The sequence below is a fragment of the Syngnathus scovelli genome, chromosome 11, assembly GCF_024217435.2.
Source record: "Syngnathus scovelli strain Florida chromosome 11, RoL_Ssco_1.2, whole genome shotgun sequence".
Taxonomy (NCBI): Eukaryota; Metazoa; Chordata; class Actinopteri; order Syngnathiformes; family Syngnathidae; genus Syngnathus; species Syngnathus scovelli.
In genome coordinates this window covers 6492821-6509352 of record NC_090857.1, presented here as the reverse complement: position 1 = coordinate 6509352, position 16532 = coordinate 6492821, and the positions used below count along the sequence as shown (strand labels likewise).

The 16532-nt window shown below is 42.3% G+C and overlaps 1 protein-coding gene across 6 annotated transcripts in view; it reads left to right on the top strand.

Moving 5' to 3' along the window:
- Positions 1–16532, top strand: part of magi1b (membrane associated guanylate kinase, WW and PDZ domain containing 1b) — a 62048-nt gene that overhangs the window by 23920 nt on the left and 21596 nt on the right. For all 6 annotated transcript variants that reach the window (XM_049734616.2, XM_049734614.2, XM_049734615.2 and 3 more), the window contains exons 3-11: positions 8154–8273; positions 8686–8925; positions 10111–10336; positions 10438–10520; positions 11032–11070; positions 13242–13299; positions 13685–13791; positions 15336–15449; positions 16248–16433. In XM_049734616.2, the coding sequence (XP_049590573.1) occupies positions 8154–8273; positions 8686–8925; positions 10111–10336; positions 10438–10520; positions 11032–11070; positions 13242–13299; positions 13685–13791; positions 15336–15449; positions 16248–16433 (1173 nt within the window). The remainder of the gene's footprint in view (positions 1–8153; positions 8274–8685; positions 8926–10110; positions 10337–10437; positions 10521–11031; positions 11071–13241; positions 13300–13684; positions 13792–15335; positions 15450–16247; positions 16434–16532) is intronic.

Sequence of the window (16532 nt, the reverse complement as noted above, 5' to 3'; positions counted from 1 at the left end):
TAAACAGCACTTTCATGCTTCATTTGTGATTCTAGCCAATAAAGTGGGACCCCTGATATGCACACCGAATATAATGCACTCTGTAGTATAACCTGCATCTTTTCTTGGGTCAATCGGTCTGAGCTGACCGATTGACCAGTGCACCTTGATGGGAGTTTGACTTGCATGGGAGAGAGAGGGGGGTGGGAGCCAAAAAGAGGAAATAATGGGGGTGCATAAGCAGGAAAAGGGGAGGGTGGGACAGAAAGAGGGAGAAAAAGAGGGGTGGTGGGCGGGTGCATGTGGGTGCCCGTGAGACGGGAGACAGCGGGGATCAGTCAGTGAGGGAGAGAGAGAGAGACAGACAGACAAAAGCCTAGCATTGCTGTTTGTGCGTGTGTTTGGGAATGAGACTGAGTGCATTCAGAGCCAATGTGCGGACACTGCCTAGCTTGGCTCACTTTAGCTTAGCATCACAAAGCTGGACAGAGGACAGACGCTGGCGAGGAGGACGGGGAGGGTGACGTGTCGAAGGGGCTGCGAATCTGCACTGCTTTTTCTTCCCCACCTGAATGGATTTTCTTTCCTTCTGTCTCTTGTCGGCGCTCCGTGGACGATAGGGGGAGAGGCGGACTGACGGAGGTATGTGCTTTGTGCTTCATTGGAATAGGGGATGCTGCGATTTAATGGTTGGGGGTTGGGATGGAGAGCTGGGGAGGCAGGCGGCGAGGATGGCTGTGCATCAGGCGGAAGGCATCAGGAGTGAGCAGGGGGAGACGGCGGCGGCGGTGGCGGCACATTGCTGCCAGTAATGGAGGCTGATGTTTTGTGGTCAAACTGAAGCCGCGTGTGTATAGGTGTGTGTGTATTTGCGTGTGTGCTTGCCTGTCTCTCAGGTATCGCCCATCTCTGCATGTCTCACAGGTAGACGTCTGAGAAGAAAGTGTCACTTCCCACATGTATATGTTTTGGGTGGAAACACTCCACCTCTGGGAAGGTTGTGTTAAATGTGATCTGTTGACATGCTTCGTATTATAGGAAGCCAGTCCAGCATCTGCATAAATGTCTGTCTGGAGCCTTTCCTCTCCTTCACCCTCCCGTTTTCTTATTAATTCTTTCTTTTCTCCACTCAATCTGTCTTTTGCCTGCATGACCTCCCCCTCCCCGTTTTTATCCATCCATCCCCGCTCCCTCCACGCCCCTCTAAATGGATCATTTTAGAGCCTTTCTTTTCCATTTTCCATGTTGCTGTAGGTATCCGCTAGCCCATGGTGCGTTTTTTTCCCTTTTTTTTTTTCTTTTACTGGGTGCAATCATGAGACAAAAGGCCATGTGTGCATGTTGATGGTGGGGGAGCATTTTCAGGCAGCTTTCTGGCTGATTTAGCTTTACTCTGCACTCCTGGCCCTTCAGGTTATTCTTTCTGTAATCTCTCAACCTTTTTCTTTTCCCTAGTCTCAGACCTTATTTATTCACCTCGTGTGGAAATCATTCAGAGCTGAAAACAAAGCATTGGCCGCCAAGAGGAAAATGAGGCAAAAGGCCTGTTTTGATCCCCAACCGGTGGTCGTGTGCATGCTCTCATCATCACGAGCCCGTGTCAGTCAACCGGAGCAGTGAAAACACCCTCCCCCTACTCAAAACACTCCGTCCTGCATGAAAGGTGTCCGCACCAATGTCCGAAAAGCCAAAGCCACGTTGATATTTCAGTCTCCACAACTGCCATGAAGGGGGTTCTCTTGAGAGGGAAGATTTGATGGTCATGGTGTGTACATCCCCCCCACCCCACCGCCACCATCACTCTCTGACCCCTAAGTAAAACAAGCAAGGCCATGCAAAGACTGGAAATTGTTGGATTCTGTGGCCGGTAATTTTGCTTGGATTAACCCTTTATTGGGACAGATGGCCGCAACCCCCCGGCGAGCAAACAAACCCCAGTCAGTTTGTCATCATGGCTATGCGTGTGCATTTGTAACACGCACACACAAAAACAGCAACCAAAATAACTGGCAGACGAGCTGTGGCCAAGATGGTGGACGGATCTGTTTTGGCTCTGCGGAATGACGACAGTCTGCTGGCCTTCCCCTGTATGTGTGTTTATGTGTATATTTGTGGATCCATGCCTCTCCTGGGAAATGTGAATTTCTTTTTGGCTATCTTATCGGTAGAGCATATTTGTTGTGGTTATTTAGCAAATTGCTTCTGTAAAAGCTTCTGCACAACAGTTGAGGTCTCTGACGGTTTGCATATTTTTAAGGCAGTCTGAATTTTCTCTCATCTCCTCTATTGAGAGGTATGAATACATATTTACAAGTGCCTGTGATAAACCAGCCACACGTCCAGTTTTGCTTTATTTTAGCACAGTACATTGCTTTTCAGTCTGTCAGATACATCGTAGAAGGATTTGGGAAAAGGATTTAACTCAAATCTGCTCACCTACTCGTATAGTGAAAGATAACTTCCTTGAATATTTAACCCTCCCCCAAAAAATGTGTCGACTGATTCCACCTTAATGCAAAATTATGATAATCTCTCCTTGTGTTGAGCTATAGAGAACATTTTTATAGGTTCATTTTGCAGTCATGTTTCATGTTGGTTTGGATATGCAACTCATCGCACCTTTCCTTTTTTCACCTGTAGATATATTTGATAGCTCTGCAATCAGTTCTCATGAATTACATATCAATGTAAGTAAATTGGCGGCTTGAATCAAAACCTGATCGCAGATCAGTCAAAAGATGAAAGCAGGGACGTTTTTTATTGTGACGGAGGCCAAGACAATGCACGTCATCAGTACGCACTCAAATAGCCCGAGAGTTAGTACCACAGCTCCTTAAAGTGTTTTCCTTTTATAATGTTGCACAAAACTTTAATGTATACAATCAATTAAATTTTGTATTCCATGCAAATTTATGAGCGCTGCCATCTGTATGGCAAACTGCTTAAAATGCACTCTTTCAAACAAGTCATGTCCTGAATGACCCGCAAGCCTACACACAAGCCCCAATAAGAATAGAGGCATCTATTTTTAGAACAATTATGATAATGAACCATTGCCAAATGCATTTATGATGTCCTACTTACTAATCATTGCAGTGGTGGATTTTGCATTATTATGGAAAATCTTTGGTGGTTGAAAAATTCAAAAGTTTGGTTATAAAATATAAAAATAATATAATTTATATTTAAAAAAAAAAAAAGATTTTGCACCAAAACCTATGAACATGATAGTGTTCAGGCTTCTCCTACATGAGTCAATGTTTGAATTGGTGTGTTTATCTTAAAGCTAGACGAGCTGGTTAGGCTTCCTCCTGTTGAAATGTTTTAGTACCTAATCTTAATTGGATCGTCCAAATCCGGTTTATGCAGTTTTGCCTTGACAGACATCATTTGTAGTTCCAAATCAACTTACCCGAGTCACTGAGGAAAAACATTCCAAGTCCTAGATGTAGGAAATAGAAAAGGCACAGTTGCAGTATGAATGTTTGAGTAAAATCGGCGGTTTTGCAGAATCAAAATATTAGACTTCACTCCACACTAGAATATCGCAGTGCCATTTTACATCATACAACTGAGGGATTTTATATTTAGAAAGGTCGTTTTTTTTATTTTATTTGATATTCTTCTTACGTTGTTAGCGTCAGACAACTGTCATGCAGTTCCAACAACTAATTGACATATTTTGTATTGTTTTTGTCTGCAGCGAATTGAACTTTCACCATTCTGCTCCAAATTCCGTCCTTACTTTTTTATTTTTATTTAATAAATACATTTTATTTTGAAACGCGTTGCCCCTGTGATGATGTAAATCAAGAGGATTTGGTCCATGCCAGTTAAAATGCTATCACACTATTTTAGGATGATCTGGATTAAGTGGAATTTAATAGTTTGTGTAATGGTGGTAGAGTATGCTGAGGAGACCGTAAAATTCTGTTTTGTTACGACCAATATTTTTTTTAAAAAAGAATGTGAGGAAAAGATACATAAATTAAGTGCTTTTTATTTTGATTTTCATCACAATGTCACCTTCAAATGTGTTTGTATAAAGAATTGGAAAAAGCCTACTTTGGGTGGAGTCATCATTAATATGCAAATATTTTTGGAGCCTTGGGATATAGTGAGGTCCTCCTCCAAGTTTAAGTAAACAGACTGACATAACTAACCAATTTCCATCCCCATCATTAGTTTTATTTACTGATTTTTGAATTCACACCAACATGTTGCAGCATGTGTTTTAATGGAAAGAAATCTCTTCAAGTGTGGGCTTCCTTTTTTTCCTGCTTCATGTGGTCATCAAATTCGAGAATGTTTGGACACACTGACCTGGAGCTGTTTTCCTTTGAATTAGCAACATATGGACATGTTTAGTGTTTCTTCTCTGTCGCCTTGTGGTTGCTTTGGAGTTCGCAAAAGGAAAAAGAAGCCTGGAACTAATTTTAGGAAGGTGTATGAATCAGGTTCCCTCGCATGTTTTGAAATTAGACAAAAAGAAGACAAGATTGGGAGCGAGGCTGCTTTGCGGTTTCAAGAGAGATCTTCGAAGGTTACCTCGCGAAATTTGCCAGCCCACAGCCATGAATGCAAAATCCAAGGAGCCAAGCCCAACATCGTCCTTCAGCGTAACATTCAATGTCGGTCAGCGCTAAATGGCAATGTCGTGTCTGAGGGCACAGGGTACCTTTTTTTTTTTTTTCTTTTGAGATTTTTAATGAATGGAAAACAAACTTTTATTTTTTTTTTCTCAAACAAACATTTGTTTCTTCATCTTGGTTGTGCTTGTATCAATACATAAACCTATTATGTTTGAACGGCTGCAAAATTACAATTTTCTCCCCTGATTTTTGTTTTCACAACTATTAACTCATTTTGCCCACAAAGTCAAAAAAATAGTTTATCCATGCTGATAATTATAATTCTGTCTAGTCATTCCGTCCCTTCACATTTGGAAGGAATTTTACTTGTGTCACATCTACAATAAGAGGCCATACACACCCCTAAAATAGTCCCCGGTCCGTTAAATATAGATGAGATGCTTGGATTTGTCTTCCAACGCACACAGTGCTTGAAGAAAGAAGCAATGAATGTTTTTGTTTACCACGAGCAGGTTTTGAGGAGAATGACTTGAGTCAACTAAAATGTCAAGTCCCACAAGTTATAATACGAATAGAATATGTTGCCAAAGAGGAATTTATTTACTTTTTGTGTTTTCTTGCATTTTACTGCTGATTTTGTTAAAGATACAAGGCTGCGCGCGTATCTATTAGGTCAGATGAATCGAACTATCCTCTCAAGTCGGGAGGTCAGTGAGTTCATAAGATTTACAGCCTGTAGATTCTTCCAACCTACCAGATGGCAGACTAACTGTTTTTCTTTAAATGAGCAGGATAAAAGTTGTTGTCACGCATCTCAAGGTGAAGCATTGAGGACCGAGAAAGATTATGCTTTATTTATTTTTATTTTTTTTTATGGCATGCTGGTTTGATTAGCTCCTCTACTGACATTCCCTTTCAGCCTCTCATCACTTGCGCTCGCTCTCATTTCTCATGTATGCATCGTGTATGTTTTCTCCTGGGGTTATCAAGCCTTTGAGTTATGCGTCTAAATCTTTCTCATTTCTATGCATGGAATCATAAATGTACGGCCGTTTAGCCAGCGCAGAACAGGAACTCGTATGCATGCTCACTTGTATGACTTTGTAGCCTGGTAAAATCTATCGTGCTGTAAATTGTAAAGACTTGAGTTTGCCCATGGAGCAAATTGGTTTGTCTGAAATTCTTCTGAGTATTGTTTGCACAAAGAGAGGATGGGGAATTAGTAACAGGAGACAAACGGACAAGCCATGCTGATTGCTAAGTTATCTATCGTACATGTGAAATTGTCAATTGTCTGGCTAGAATTTGTTTTGGTCGACTAGTTGTTTGCTGTGGTGTAAAAGTGCACGGCATCTTACTGAATGCTAATATTTTGTGCATGTTGAGTGTATTTTGATATTCCACAGCATGACCCCTAAGATCTCTCACTACTGGATTCTCTGATCCACCTTTTGAAATGGAAATGCTTTTTAACGCCACCCACCCGTTAGCCATGATGTTAAAGTTGCAAAGCCGCAAGCAATTCTCGTCTAACTCAACAACCTTCTCCCTTCTTTAACAATCATGTAAGAAAACAACAACAGCCTATGTTTTATTTGCTGCAAATTGAAGCAGCAAAATCCAAAAACTGCCGTTTCAGCGTATATTTTTGAAAGGACTCATTTGGTTGCCAACACTCTTAGACTGTATTTTGTCATCTGCTCCAAAAGGAAGGACATGGCACATGAGCTTGTTTTACACCCATATTTTACAACACGGCCATTAACAAGTGCCCCGCGTCATGCTGTGTTGCCTTTTAAAGAATGGGCTCTTTACCAGCAAAAGACTCTTAACGCTGCTTCTGCTACAGACGACACGATTTGTTACATTGTCCCACTTTTTCAGACTGTGGTGACCTCCATACCTGTTTCTCTGTTCTTGCAGGGTTTGCTTTGTGATGAGATGTTCATTTTATCCCGAGCCTCTCAAATTCTGCCTTTTTCAGAAGTGTTCCTTTTCTGAAGGTGTTATTTATTTTTCAAAACTTGTAAGGACCCATCTTAGTCTCTCTCTGCGTGGCTGTCTTTAGGCTAGCCTTCATTTAACAGCTTGGTCAAAGGAGCTTTTGTTGAAGGCATTGAATTGATTAAGTCTATAGAGATGATAGTGTCTAACCTCCTGAGTTTAAGCCAAGGTTCCACTTTTTTCTTTTAAATCTCATTTGAAACACTGATCACATTTCCACTTCCTGTTTGGTTTTCTTTTCTGTGTCTGGTAGTGTGTGCCATAGAATTAGTAACTTATCATTACCAATTCAATATCACATAGTTTGTATTAAATATTTATATATATTAATTATTTTCTATAGGCTGATGTCAATTCCGACATTTGGCAGGGGAAAAAAAAAAAAAGATAACTGATGAAATGACCAAATCACATTTCATCAACTCCATGATTTTTGTTGCCATGAAGCAATGACTTAAAGCTAAAAAAAAAAAAACAAGGCACATTTATCACCACCAAGACTTGTCACCTTTGATATGATTTCTCGCAGCTCTTAATTGGCCAAACCAATTAACCCTTTATTGTTCTTCTGAAAAGGCCCAATATTGCAGCTTTAATCAAATATATAAAAAGCAATCAATCTATTATTGTGACAAAGAAGAACTGCTGCATTTAGAAGATTCGGCAAGCCTTTTGCATGTGCCTCATGCTTTAGCCCAACGTAGTGTTTGCAACCTCACATCTGTGATTAATCGCTTGTGTCACTGAACGTGGCTGCAGTGGGAGGCTGTCCCAAAGTCCCTACACATCTATTTTTACCGGTTTATTACCAACACACATGTAACAGAATGATTGTGGGATATAACAACTAAATCAGAAGTTGGGGTTGCCTTTTTTTTTGTATTGCTAATTACGGTATAGTTATTAACCAGAAATAGAACAAACGGGAGAATCGAGCTTTGTGGAGCAAATTTGAAAGTTGTATCTGACATTTAAAGAGGGCATGATTGGTCATGTGTTGTTTGTTTTGTTTTCTGAAGTGGCCTCGCTGTAAACATGTTTACTATTGACACCACACTGGCCAGCTATCTCATTAAAAGCAAGTGCCAGGTCTCACTCTTTACACGCCAAGCTGTACTCGCACCGCATCACATATGGCAAATGTAGCACCTTCATGGGAGCTCTCCATTGACTCTTCACCTTCGAAGCCGGTGTAAAGGAAGAATGTAAACAGACATTGCGCAACATTCATGTACTGTACTGTGAAACCGTTTTTTTGTTATTTCTGCTGTGTATGTCAGCAAAGTGATGGATACAACAATTTAATGCTCATCCGGTAGATAGTAGAATAAGTTTTTGACATGAGATGATCTTTATTATTTTAGCTTTTACATATTTTTGTTTGGTGGTGTGCCATGAGATTTTTGTCATGAAAATTTGGTACGTTGGCTTAGTTAAAGTTGGGAATCTTTTTCGAGACACATTCCAACGACAACCGCAATTGCCTCCATATTTTTGTCTTCTTTGTGAAGATCTTTTAAGCGGCTGTCCTTCTTTGTTTGTTTGCTTTGTTTGTTTACTTCCTACTCTTTTCCTCAGGTACAACCCGACCCCCTCGTGAAGGAGAAGTCTCTGGTGTCGACTACAACTTCCTTTCAGTTCAGGATTTTCTGGAATTAGAAAAAAGTGGAACCTTGTTGGAAATCGGAACATATGAAGGTAAATTTAAAATAATTGAAATGTTTTTTTTAATACCTTTTGTAGAGGAAACATTTCTATCAAAGTGTTTAGTTCACTTGCAAGGCAAAGTTTGGCGTGGTCACTATGACGTATGCGTTAGCGCTTTACATGGCGTCCAAAATTCCTCCTGCAACCTACCTCCGTTGATTTGTTTCACATAATACTCTAAAAGAAGTCCGTCACATTCCACCAGACAAACTCAAAACTCTCTATTTGCATACAAAGGCTTTGGCAAATCCCCCAACACACGCACACACGCACATACCAACAGACAGCCTAACAAAAACGTTGACCCCTCCCCTGTTGTCCACTGACTAAAATACCCTTATTTCTCTCTCTTCTCTTTTTTTGTTAATCCTGCTCCCTTCCTCCCCCCTCCTTGGTTGCCTAGGAAACTATTATGGGACACCCAAGCCGCCGGTGCAGCCCCCCGGTGGGAAAGTGATTACCAATAGCAGCGGCGGTGATGCCCCACGGCCAGACGGGCTCAGCGGTAGCCTGCCGGGCTCGCAAGAATCCACTCCCCGACGCAGCAAGTCCTACAATGACATGCACAATGCTGGAATAGTGCCTGGAGAACTGCCGCTGGAGGACGACGAGGACCTCCCTGACATGAACAGTAGCTACACAGGTATGCATGTCTTCTAGGAATGTCAAATCTCTTTTGCTGGACAAATCTCATTTATCTCATGGGGCAAAGGTCAGTCATGTATTTGTTCAATCCACCCAATTGCATTCAATTCAACATCTGTAAAAAATTAGGCACTTATAATTCATGTAAAAAGGATTTCAAACAACCTCTCTCGTCTAAACAACTTTCATAATCACCGTATACATATTCCATATCTGGCACCTTTAAATAGAAAATACTTTAATCCTGTGAGTGCACTAACTTTGAAGAAATATAAAACCTCCTTCAACAGCAACCTGACAAAAAAAGTCACGGTCTATTTAATGTAGACTGTAACACTAGAGTGGGATTTATCCTCTTGCCGCTCCGTTTAGAAGGAATCAGCGGGAGGTTTTGAGTGGTGATGGCTAAAGTGGGAGGCGATCATGAAAAGTGGCAGGAAATGAAAGCCAAAGAGGGAGTGGTTGGGAAGGTGTAAAAGGGGGGCACATGTGAAGACAAGCGTGTGACTACAGAGACGCACGCAGGCAGCGAGGAAGGATAAGCCAAAAAAATAAATAAAAAAATCAAGGAATTGTGGCAGAGCACTTGAAGACAGAAGAGCTTCTTTGGTGAGTAGAGGATTTCTCTGGGTTGGACTAAGTCGCTCTTTATCCGTCCAACCAAAAATATGAAATAGTGCCATCTGGCTGCAAGCAGCAGAGGATGAATGAATACTTGGTGGTTCATTTCAAGAGTGACAAAGTTAGCTTTGTATTATTTCCATCATTTCTCTTTTTTTATTTTAGTGCTCAAGTGTTGTGATCTTTTCTGCAATTAGTCGGTCAAATGTCAGAAAGCTGTTTGTGTTCTCGGGGAGGTGGCACCAAAAGTTATTTATTTTCCGTCTGTGCCTGTGTGAGCTGTGAAGGTGCCAGTCAAGTGTGAGAACGAGATAACAGGAAGCAAGGTGATAGCACCCCACGGGCCCGCTACGTGTGAACTGCCCACTCAGCTGTCTTCATTTAAGTGAATGGCTGTGTGGTCCTAGCAAGCTGTTGTCTGCTAAAGAGTGCAAACTTGACTCAGCAACTTGCTTTATTTTGGTTTGCGGTATCACAAATGCAAAAATCTCACCCGTCCTTAAACCGGATGACATTATACGGCAGTTGAACCTGAATGTCTCACGTTTCTCGTCTCTACCAGGAGAATCAAGCGAACTCGACGAAATTCATCGCTCGGTGAGACCCTTCACCCCTCGCCGGAGTGACCCATCCTACTTTGGGACGACCCCCTTACCACCGGCCACCACGGAGAGCACTCAGCAGACTCACCCTAACCTGAGCCATCCTCCCCCGGAGGACCCTCAGGGACCTCTGCCCGACAATTGGGAGATGGCCTACACTGAGAACGGAGAGGTCTATTTTATAGAGTAAGGACTCGAAACAAACTGCATACAACAAAGTCTCTCTATAAATATGCAATATATATGAACAACAAAATGATTCTGTCGTTCCTCTGTGTTCTTTTCAGCCACAATACAAAGACCACCTCTTGGATAGACCCTCGGTGCCTGGACAAACCTCAGAAACCCCTGGAAGAATGTGAAGATGACGGTATGAATTTCTGTTTGTGTTTTGTGCTTGCGTGTTTTCATGTTTTGGTTATGGGACTGTGTCTTAAGTTCAGTGTAAGACTCGGAATGTAGAGCAAGGGCTTCATTCCACTATCACAGCAGCAGTTGCCAATGACACATTTTCAATTTTAATGTGTTTATGTCAAGGAAAAAAAATGAATGGCAAATTTTCCCACAAATTTAGGAAGGAAAACCAAATATGATGAAATAGCTCATGCTGTATTTGTGCACGAGACTTTGCAATGTATGTAGGAATTGCGTTTCCTCCGGTAACGCTTTGTATTCTACACTTTAAATTTTTTGATTGTAGCACAACTCAAAGCACATGTGCATTGAGTGGTTTTCACTGTACAGCACTGGATTTGATTAACTCTTGCCACCTAGTGGTCAGATTTGACTATTACATTTGACTAATGCACTTATGCATTTGTGCCGTCTTTCTTCTTCACTTGGACCTGTGATGCTGTGATGTCTGTCAACCTGCTGAGTAGAAGGGGTTCATACAGAGGAGCTGGACAATGATCTTCTTGGTGGGTAGCCCCCCAACAACTCTCACTTGTCAACACTTGTGACTTTATCACAACACCAATGGCATTTTGCTCATATATGCACATTAAATTCATAATCAGAATTTTGGCCTGTGAAGTCCCATACTGATTTTATTTTTTTACAAAGCTAGTGGCTTAAGCGTGCAGTTTGGATGGAGACTTAAATGTGAATTTCCATCAAATTAATTTTTGTTACTATTTGCCTCCAGTTCTGAGTCTTAAGCCATGATTAAATATTTAGTCACATGTTAAGTGCCTCATCCGATATTGTGCCACACAAATACTCATCAATATTTAAGTTTTTCTTTTTTCAGTCATCATTAAGCATTTTTTTTAAATTGAGACATTTTGCTACACACGGACTTGACCTTACACGGCCCACTCTTTGGGATTTTTACTTTTCACAAACAGTTTGCGCTTACAAATCTGGCCATTAAGCTAGTGTGACACATCCCAGTCATGTTCACACACGCCGACACACACGCACACATTAACGCGCCATGATTTCATTTATCACAGATGATAATTTATCTGGGAGAGACCGTTATAATTAGCATCTCTTAACGGATGTTTGTTTGAGGCAAACGGGAACATGTTTGCAGCACATAGTAGCCTATCATCCACTTGTGATAGGAAGTGTCTGAAGACACTTGACATGAGACATGTTAGGTGAGCTCTGATGAATTATAATAGCAGCACTTGATGTGGTTGTCATGCTTTTTCTGGACCTAGAATGACAGAAATGCAATTTTAATAAGCAGTAGGCTTAAGAAACATTTCGTCACCCAGCTGTGAAATTAAGAATAATTCTATCCCTTTAAAAAAAACATTACTCCAGGCTTTTTTGTTGTCATCATCCCTTGAAGTAGCATAATACAGAACACAAAATCCCTCATGATTTGACATTTAATCATGAGTGGGTTGAAGCAGTCTATAGCTTCCAGAAGCTGCAAAAGTGGAGACGTAACTCTGACGGTTACCTTTTGTCTTCTTAGCAGCTCCTTTTGTTAAGCATCTTATGCGGCGGCCATATTAAAATCATCAGATCAGATGAAGCTCCTTCCTGTAAGACGTGCTCGATACTTATCGATCAGCGCAATCCAATACAGGTGGACAAAAGGAATGCAATTAAGTGCAGTTCTATGAGGATGAGCAGTCTTTATGAATGTCAGCAGCTCACGCGTGCACAAATTCACTCGCTGAGGGGGGTGTTTTCTTGAGACAAATCAATCACGGCGCTGTTTCCAAAGAATCAGAGGCAACGAAAACATGTAATTCATCACTGCTGGATCGAGTAGATGGCGTGGGGTGCACTGAAGGACAAAGGCGGGCAAACTGGACGGGCACGTATACTCGTCATGGAGTGGAGGTGGCACGGTGTGAAATCACACGGGTGATTACAATTTTGCACAGCGTGATGCGTAGCGGCTTTCCGTTTAATGTTCCACTTGAATACATTTGGATTATGATTCGCCTTGCTCGCCTCCTGCGCAACACTCTAGTCTTGAATTTCTGACCTTCTATGCCGATGCAATTTATAGGGATCAAATATTTTTCATTTTTATTTTTCATATGAAAAAGGAAGCAGATCCAAGGGCGCAGTGATTGCTTTAGCTTCAGCAAACAAAAGTAATCACGTATTAGAGATTATTACAAATTGATGATGAAATGTTGATCACATTTGACCTTTATTAGCATCTGCAGTTGACTCCATTGTCTTCATTAAAAAGCACAGCATGACTTTTCATATTAAGAATGAGCAACGACTCGCATACATAGAATCTGACTGGTGGTTAAACCTTTGTCTCCGACATTATGGAGGAAATCTTTAACAATTACTGTTGGCGAGCAGCTTTATTCACGTAAAACAACGCTAACCACAAAAAAAAACATGGCTATTTTTGCTGTGAACCGTTCATGTACCCACCTCCTGTGCCATTTGTCCATCTGCCCAAGGGGTCCTTGTTCAGTTGTTATCTGATGTGTGGAAATGTCAGCAGTGTGCAGGGACAAGGGGACAAGCAGACAGCATAGGGAGTTGAGGGGTCACTCTGGCCCTGGAGAGCCACTGACAGACGACGCAGAGGCAAAAGCTTCTCTACTGGAAGCCGTGTTCGCTTCCCTTATTTTACCCAGATTTTCTTCCCTTTCAGAACTTCCACCCGGATGGGAGAAAATAGATGATCCAGTCTATGGCGTCTACTATGTTGAGTAAGTGACGCCTTGCACACTGTCGTGTAGCAATTCACCAAGCAGACGCAATGAATAGATGCACTGGCTGCCAAACAAGATAATTGATAATGGCTTCAGTCATTACATGCGCAGCCACACTTGTTCGTTTTCTCTAATGTAGGCCATTTACTTTATGTGGTTTGGAATACATGCGGTGTTGAAGTGTGTGTGCATTTGCTTGCTTCCCTTGTGTGAGACCAAACATGAATTCAAATATGTTTTATTGGTTTTTCGGGTTGCTCATAAAAGCTCTCGGGCATCATTAACTCTCTCCATAATTACATATATCACCTTCATGCTCTCGTTGTAATCATTTCTCCTCTCTGACCTTTGCCCTCGTCTCCAATTTCCTTTTGGGTTGAAGTCATATCAACAGGAAGACTCAGTACGAGAATCCCGTTTTGGAGGCTAAGCGGCGCAGACAAGTGGAACAGCAACAGCCTCAAGTGCAAAGCCAGCAGCCACCTGAAGGTGAGCGCCACCTTATATGGGCATCGTTTCCTTTCTTGCTTCTTCTTCTGGATGCATATGTGAGAGATTTTGCAGCCAGTTCAAATTTGTGATGCAAGGATTCCGTTGGGATTCGTAGCAGGTGTCTTTAGAAAACACTCCTTTGAAATCACTCAATCTGGCGCCTTTCATAATTTGTTTCTTAATGATTAAAATATTTATAACATTAATGATGTAGCAATTCTGCCTATATTTGATTAAAGTTCCTTTGCCTTACTCCGGAAAAGGGTGGAATGCCCTCTCCGGATCGGGGATGAGATCCTGCCCCAAGTGGAGGAGTTCAAGTATCTTGGAGTCTTGTTCACGAGTGAGGGGAGGATGGAGCGTGAGATCGACAGGCGGATCGGTGCAGCGTCGGCAGTAATGCGGACCCTGTACCGGTCCGTTGTGGTGAAGAGAGAGCTGAGCCAAAAGGCAAAGCTCTCAATTTACCGGTCGATTTACGCTCCTACCCTCACCTATGGTCACGAGCTATGGGTCGTGACCGAAAGAACGAGATCTCGGATACAAGCGGCCGAAATGAGTTTTCTCCGCAGGATGTCCGGGCTCTCCCTTAGAGATAGGGTGAGAAGCTCGGTCATCCGGGAGAGACTCGGAGTAGAGTCGCTACTCCTCCACGTTGAGAGGAGCCAGATGAGGTGGCTCGGGCATCTTATCAGGATGCCTCCTGGACGCCTCCCTGGGGAGGTGTTCCGGGCATGTCCCACCGGTAGGAGACCCCGGGGACGACCCAGGATGCACTGGAGAGACTATGTCTCTCAGCTGGCCTGGGAACGCCTTGGGATCCCCCGGGATGAGCTGGATGAAGTGGCTGGGGAGAGGGAAGTCTGGGAGTCCCTCCTGAAGCTGTTGCCCCCGCGACCCGACCCCGGATAAGCGGAAGAAGATGGATGGATGGATGGATGGATGCCTTACTCTTTTAGTCCGAGTTATTTTATATGCATTACAATGGTCCTATCAAGCGCCAACTTTTGCCCGTTCAGCAGAAATTGTTCGATTCCACTTGATATAACCAGCTGGCTTTTCTTCCATCTGAATCGCACCCCCCCCCCCCCAACCGTCACTCCCTTCGAGCAGCTCTTTCAACCACTTCTTCACCCGGGCATTGATTATACAGTCCCCTGCTCTTGGAATATTAATGAAGATGATAGTGTGGCCTGTGCCGTGATACAGTTGCAAGGTCATTAATCAGAGATGCTATGAAGAAAACGGGGCACACCAGTTTTTGGTGCACTTGCATTGTTATTCAACAGCGAGACGGCAAGTGTTAAAAGTTTCATGATGTTTGCACATCTTATTTTAATCTGAGTATACACACTTAAATGTTGCTCAGTGGGGAGATGTGAAATCAAAGTGTAGTTTTTAGGTTTGTATAATTAATTGCATCTTCTATTTAAAGCAGCTTTTCTTCGTATTTCAGCCTTTGTTCCTGTCCTATAAACAAACCCAATGTGTCTTTCCGGGCCTCTACGAGAAAACACACTGTATGGCTTTTTCTATTGCAGAATGGATTGAAGACTCAACGTTTGCCGGGGCCCCTCTAACAAGTTATACTGCCAACCACCATGAGACTTACAGGGACCCTCAACCTGGGCCCACAGTGCCAATGGGACAAAAACGTACGTTTTTCATTCAATTAATCGACATGTTTAGAGTGGCGTGGGTTGATGTGTTCATAATGTGCAAATTCCACTGTAGAGTTTTTTTTTTTTTTAAATGTCATATAAGCATTTTAAAGTGTAACAAATCATGGTCACCTCCTTTCAGTTTGATTTGTTTTTGTGAAATTGGGGCTTGACGCTTAGAAATAATTTGATGTTGGACTAGATGTCTGGAAGCAAAGTGGTAGGAGCAGCCATTCTTGGGCGTTAAATGTCACACTCACTGTTCACGGCTTTAGACAGGTTACGGCGCCTCTAATAAGACATTGAAAATTGCAAACTGGCTTCAACTCTCCCGCCTTGCGTTGCTGCTTCGAAAGTAGCACAGCAAGCTGGGGAAAAGCCGGCAGAGTGTGAAAGGGGATTTTGACAACTTGCTGTTTTGTCCGTGATATTCCCTCAGAGGTAGAGTAGCTGGGTTCCTTTCTTGTTTTCATACGTCTTCGTCTAAATACCGTAAGAGGCAAAATGTTTCAATTTTGGCAAAATGTTTCAATTTTGGACTTTGAATGAAATTGAGGCTAGTTATTTCACTGTTTTGTGTTTTTGTCTGTATGTTCCTATAGGATGTATGTACTGTATTTCAAATCTTCATCAATTAGACTACCAACTAACATGGCCTGTACAAAATGTTATTTTGCATTGCTCGGATGACACAAATAGAATCCCAAGCTGAGTCATTCACTTTTGGCTTTTTCAATGTTGCATCTGTTGCATTGAAATGTAATTACTGGAAACTCAATGTTTTCTTTTCAGGAGGAAAGCCTTTCTTTACCCGGAACCGATCTGAACTAAAGGGGACTTTCATCAATACCAAGCTGAAAAAGAGCCGCAGAGGTTTTGGTTTCACTGTCGTGGGAGGCGACGAGCCAGATGAGTTCCTGCAAATCAAGAGTCTGGTCCTCGACGGACCGGCCGCCCTCGACGGCAAGATGGAGACAGGTTTGGGCGCTTTATCGATCAAAGATCACGAACACTTCTCAATTACATTTCCTGACTACTGTTTGCTACAAATGCAAAGTTCTAATTCCTTCTCACGTC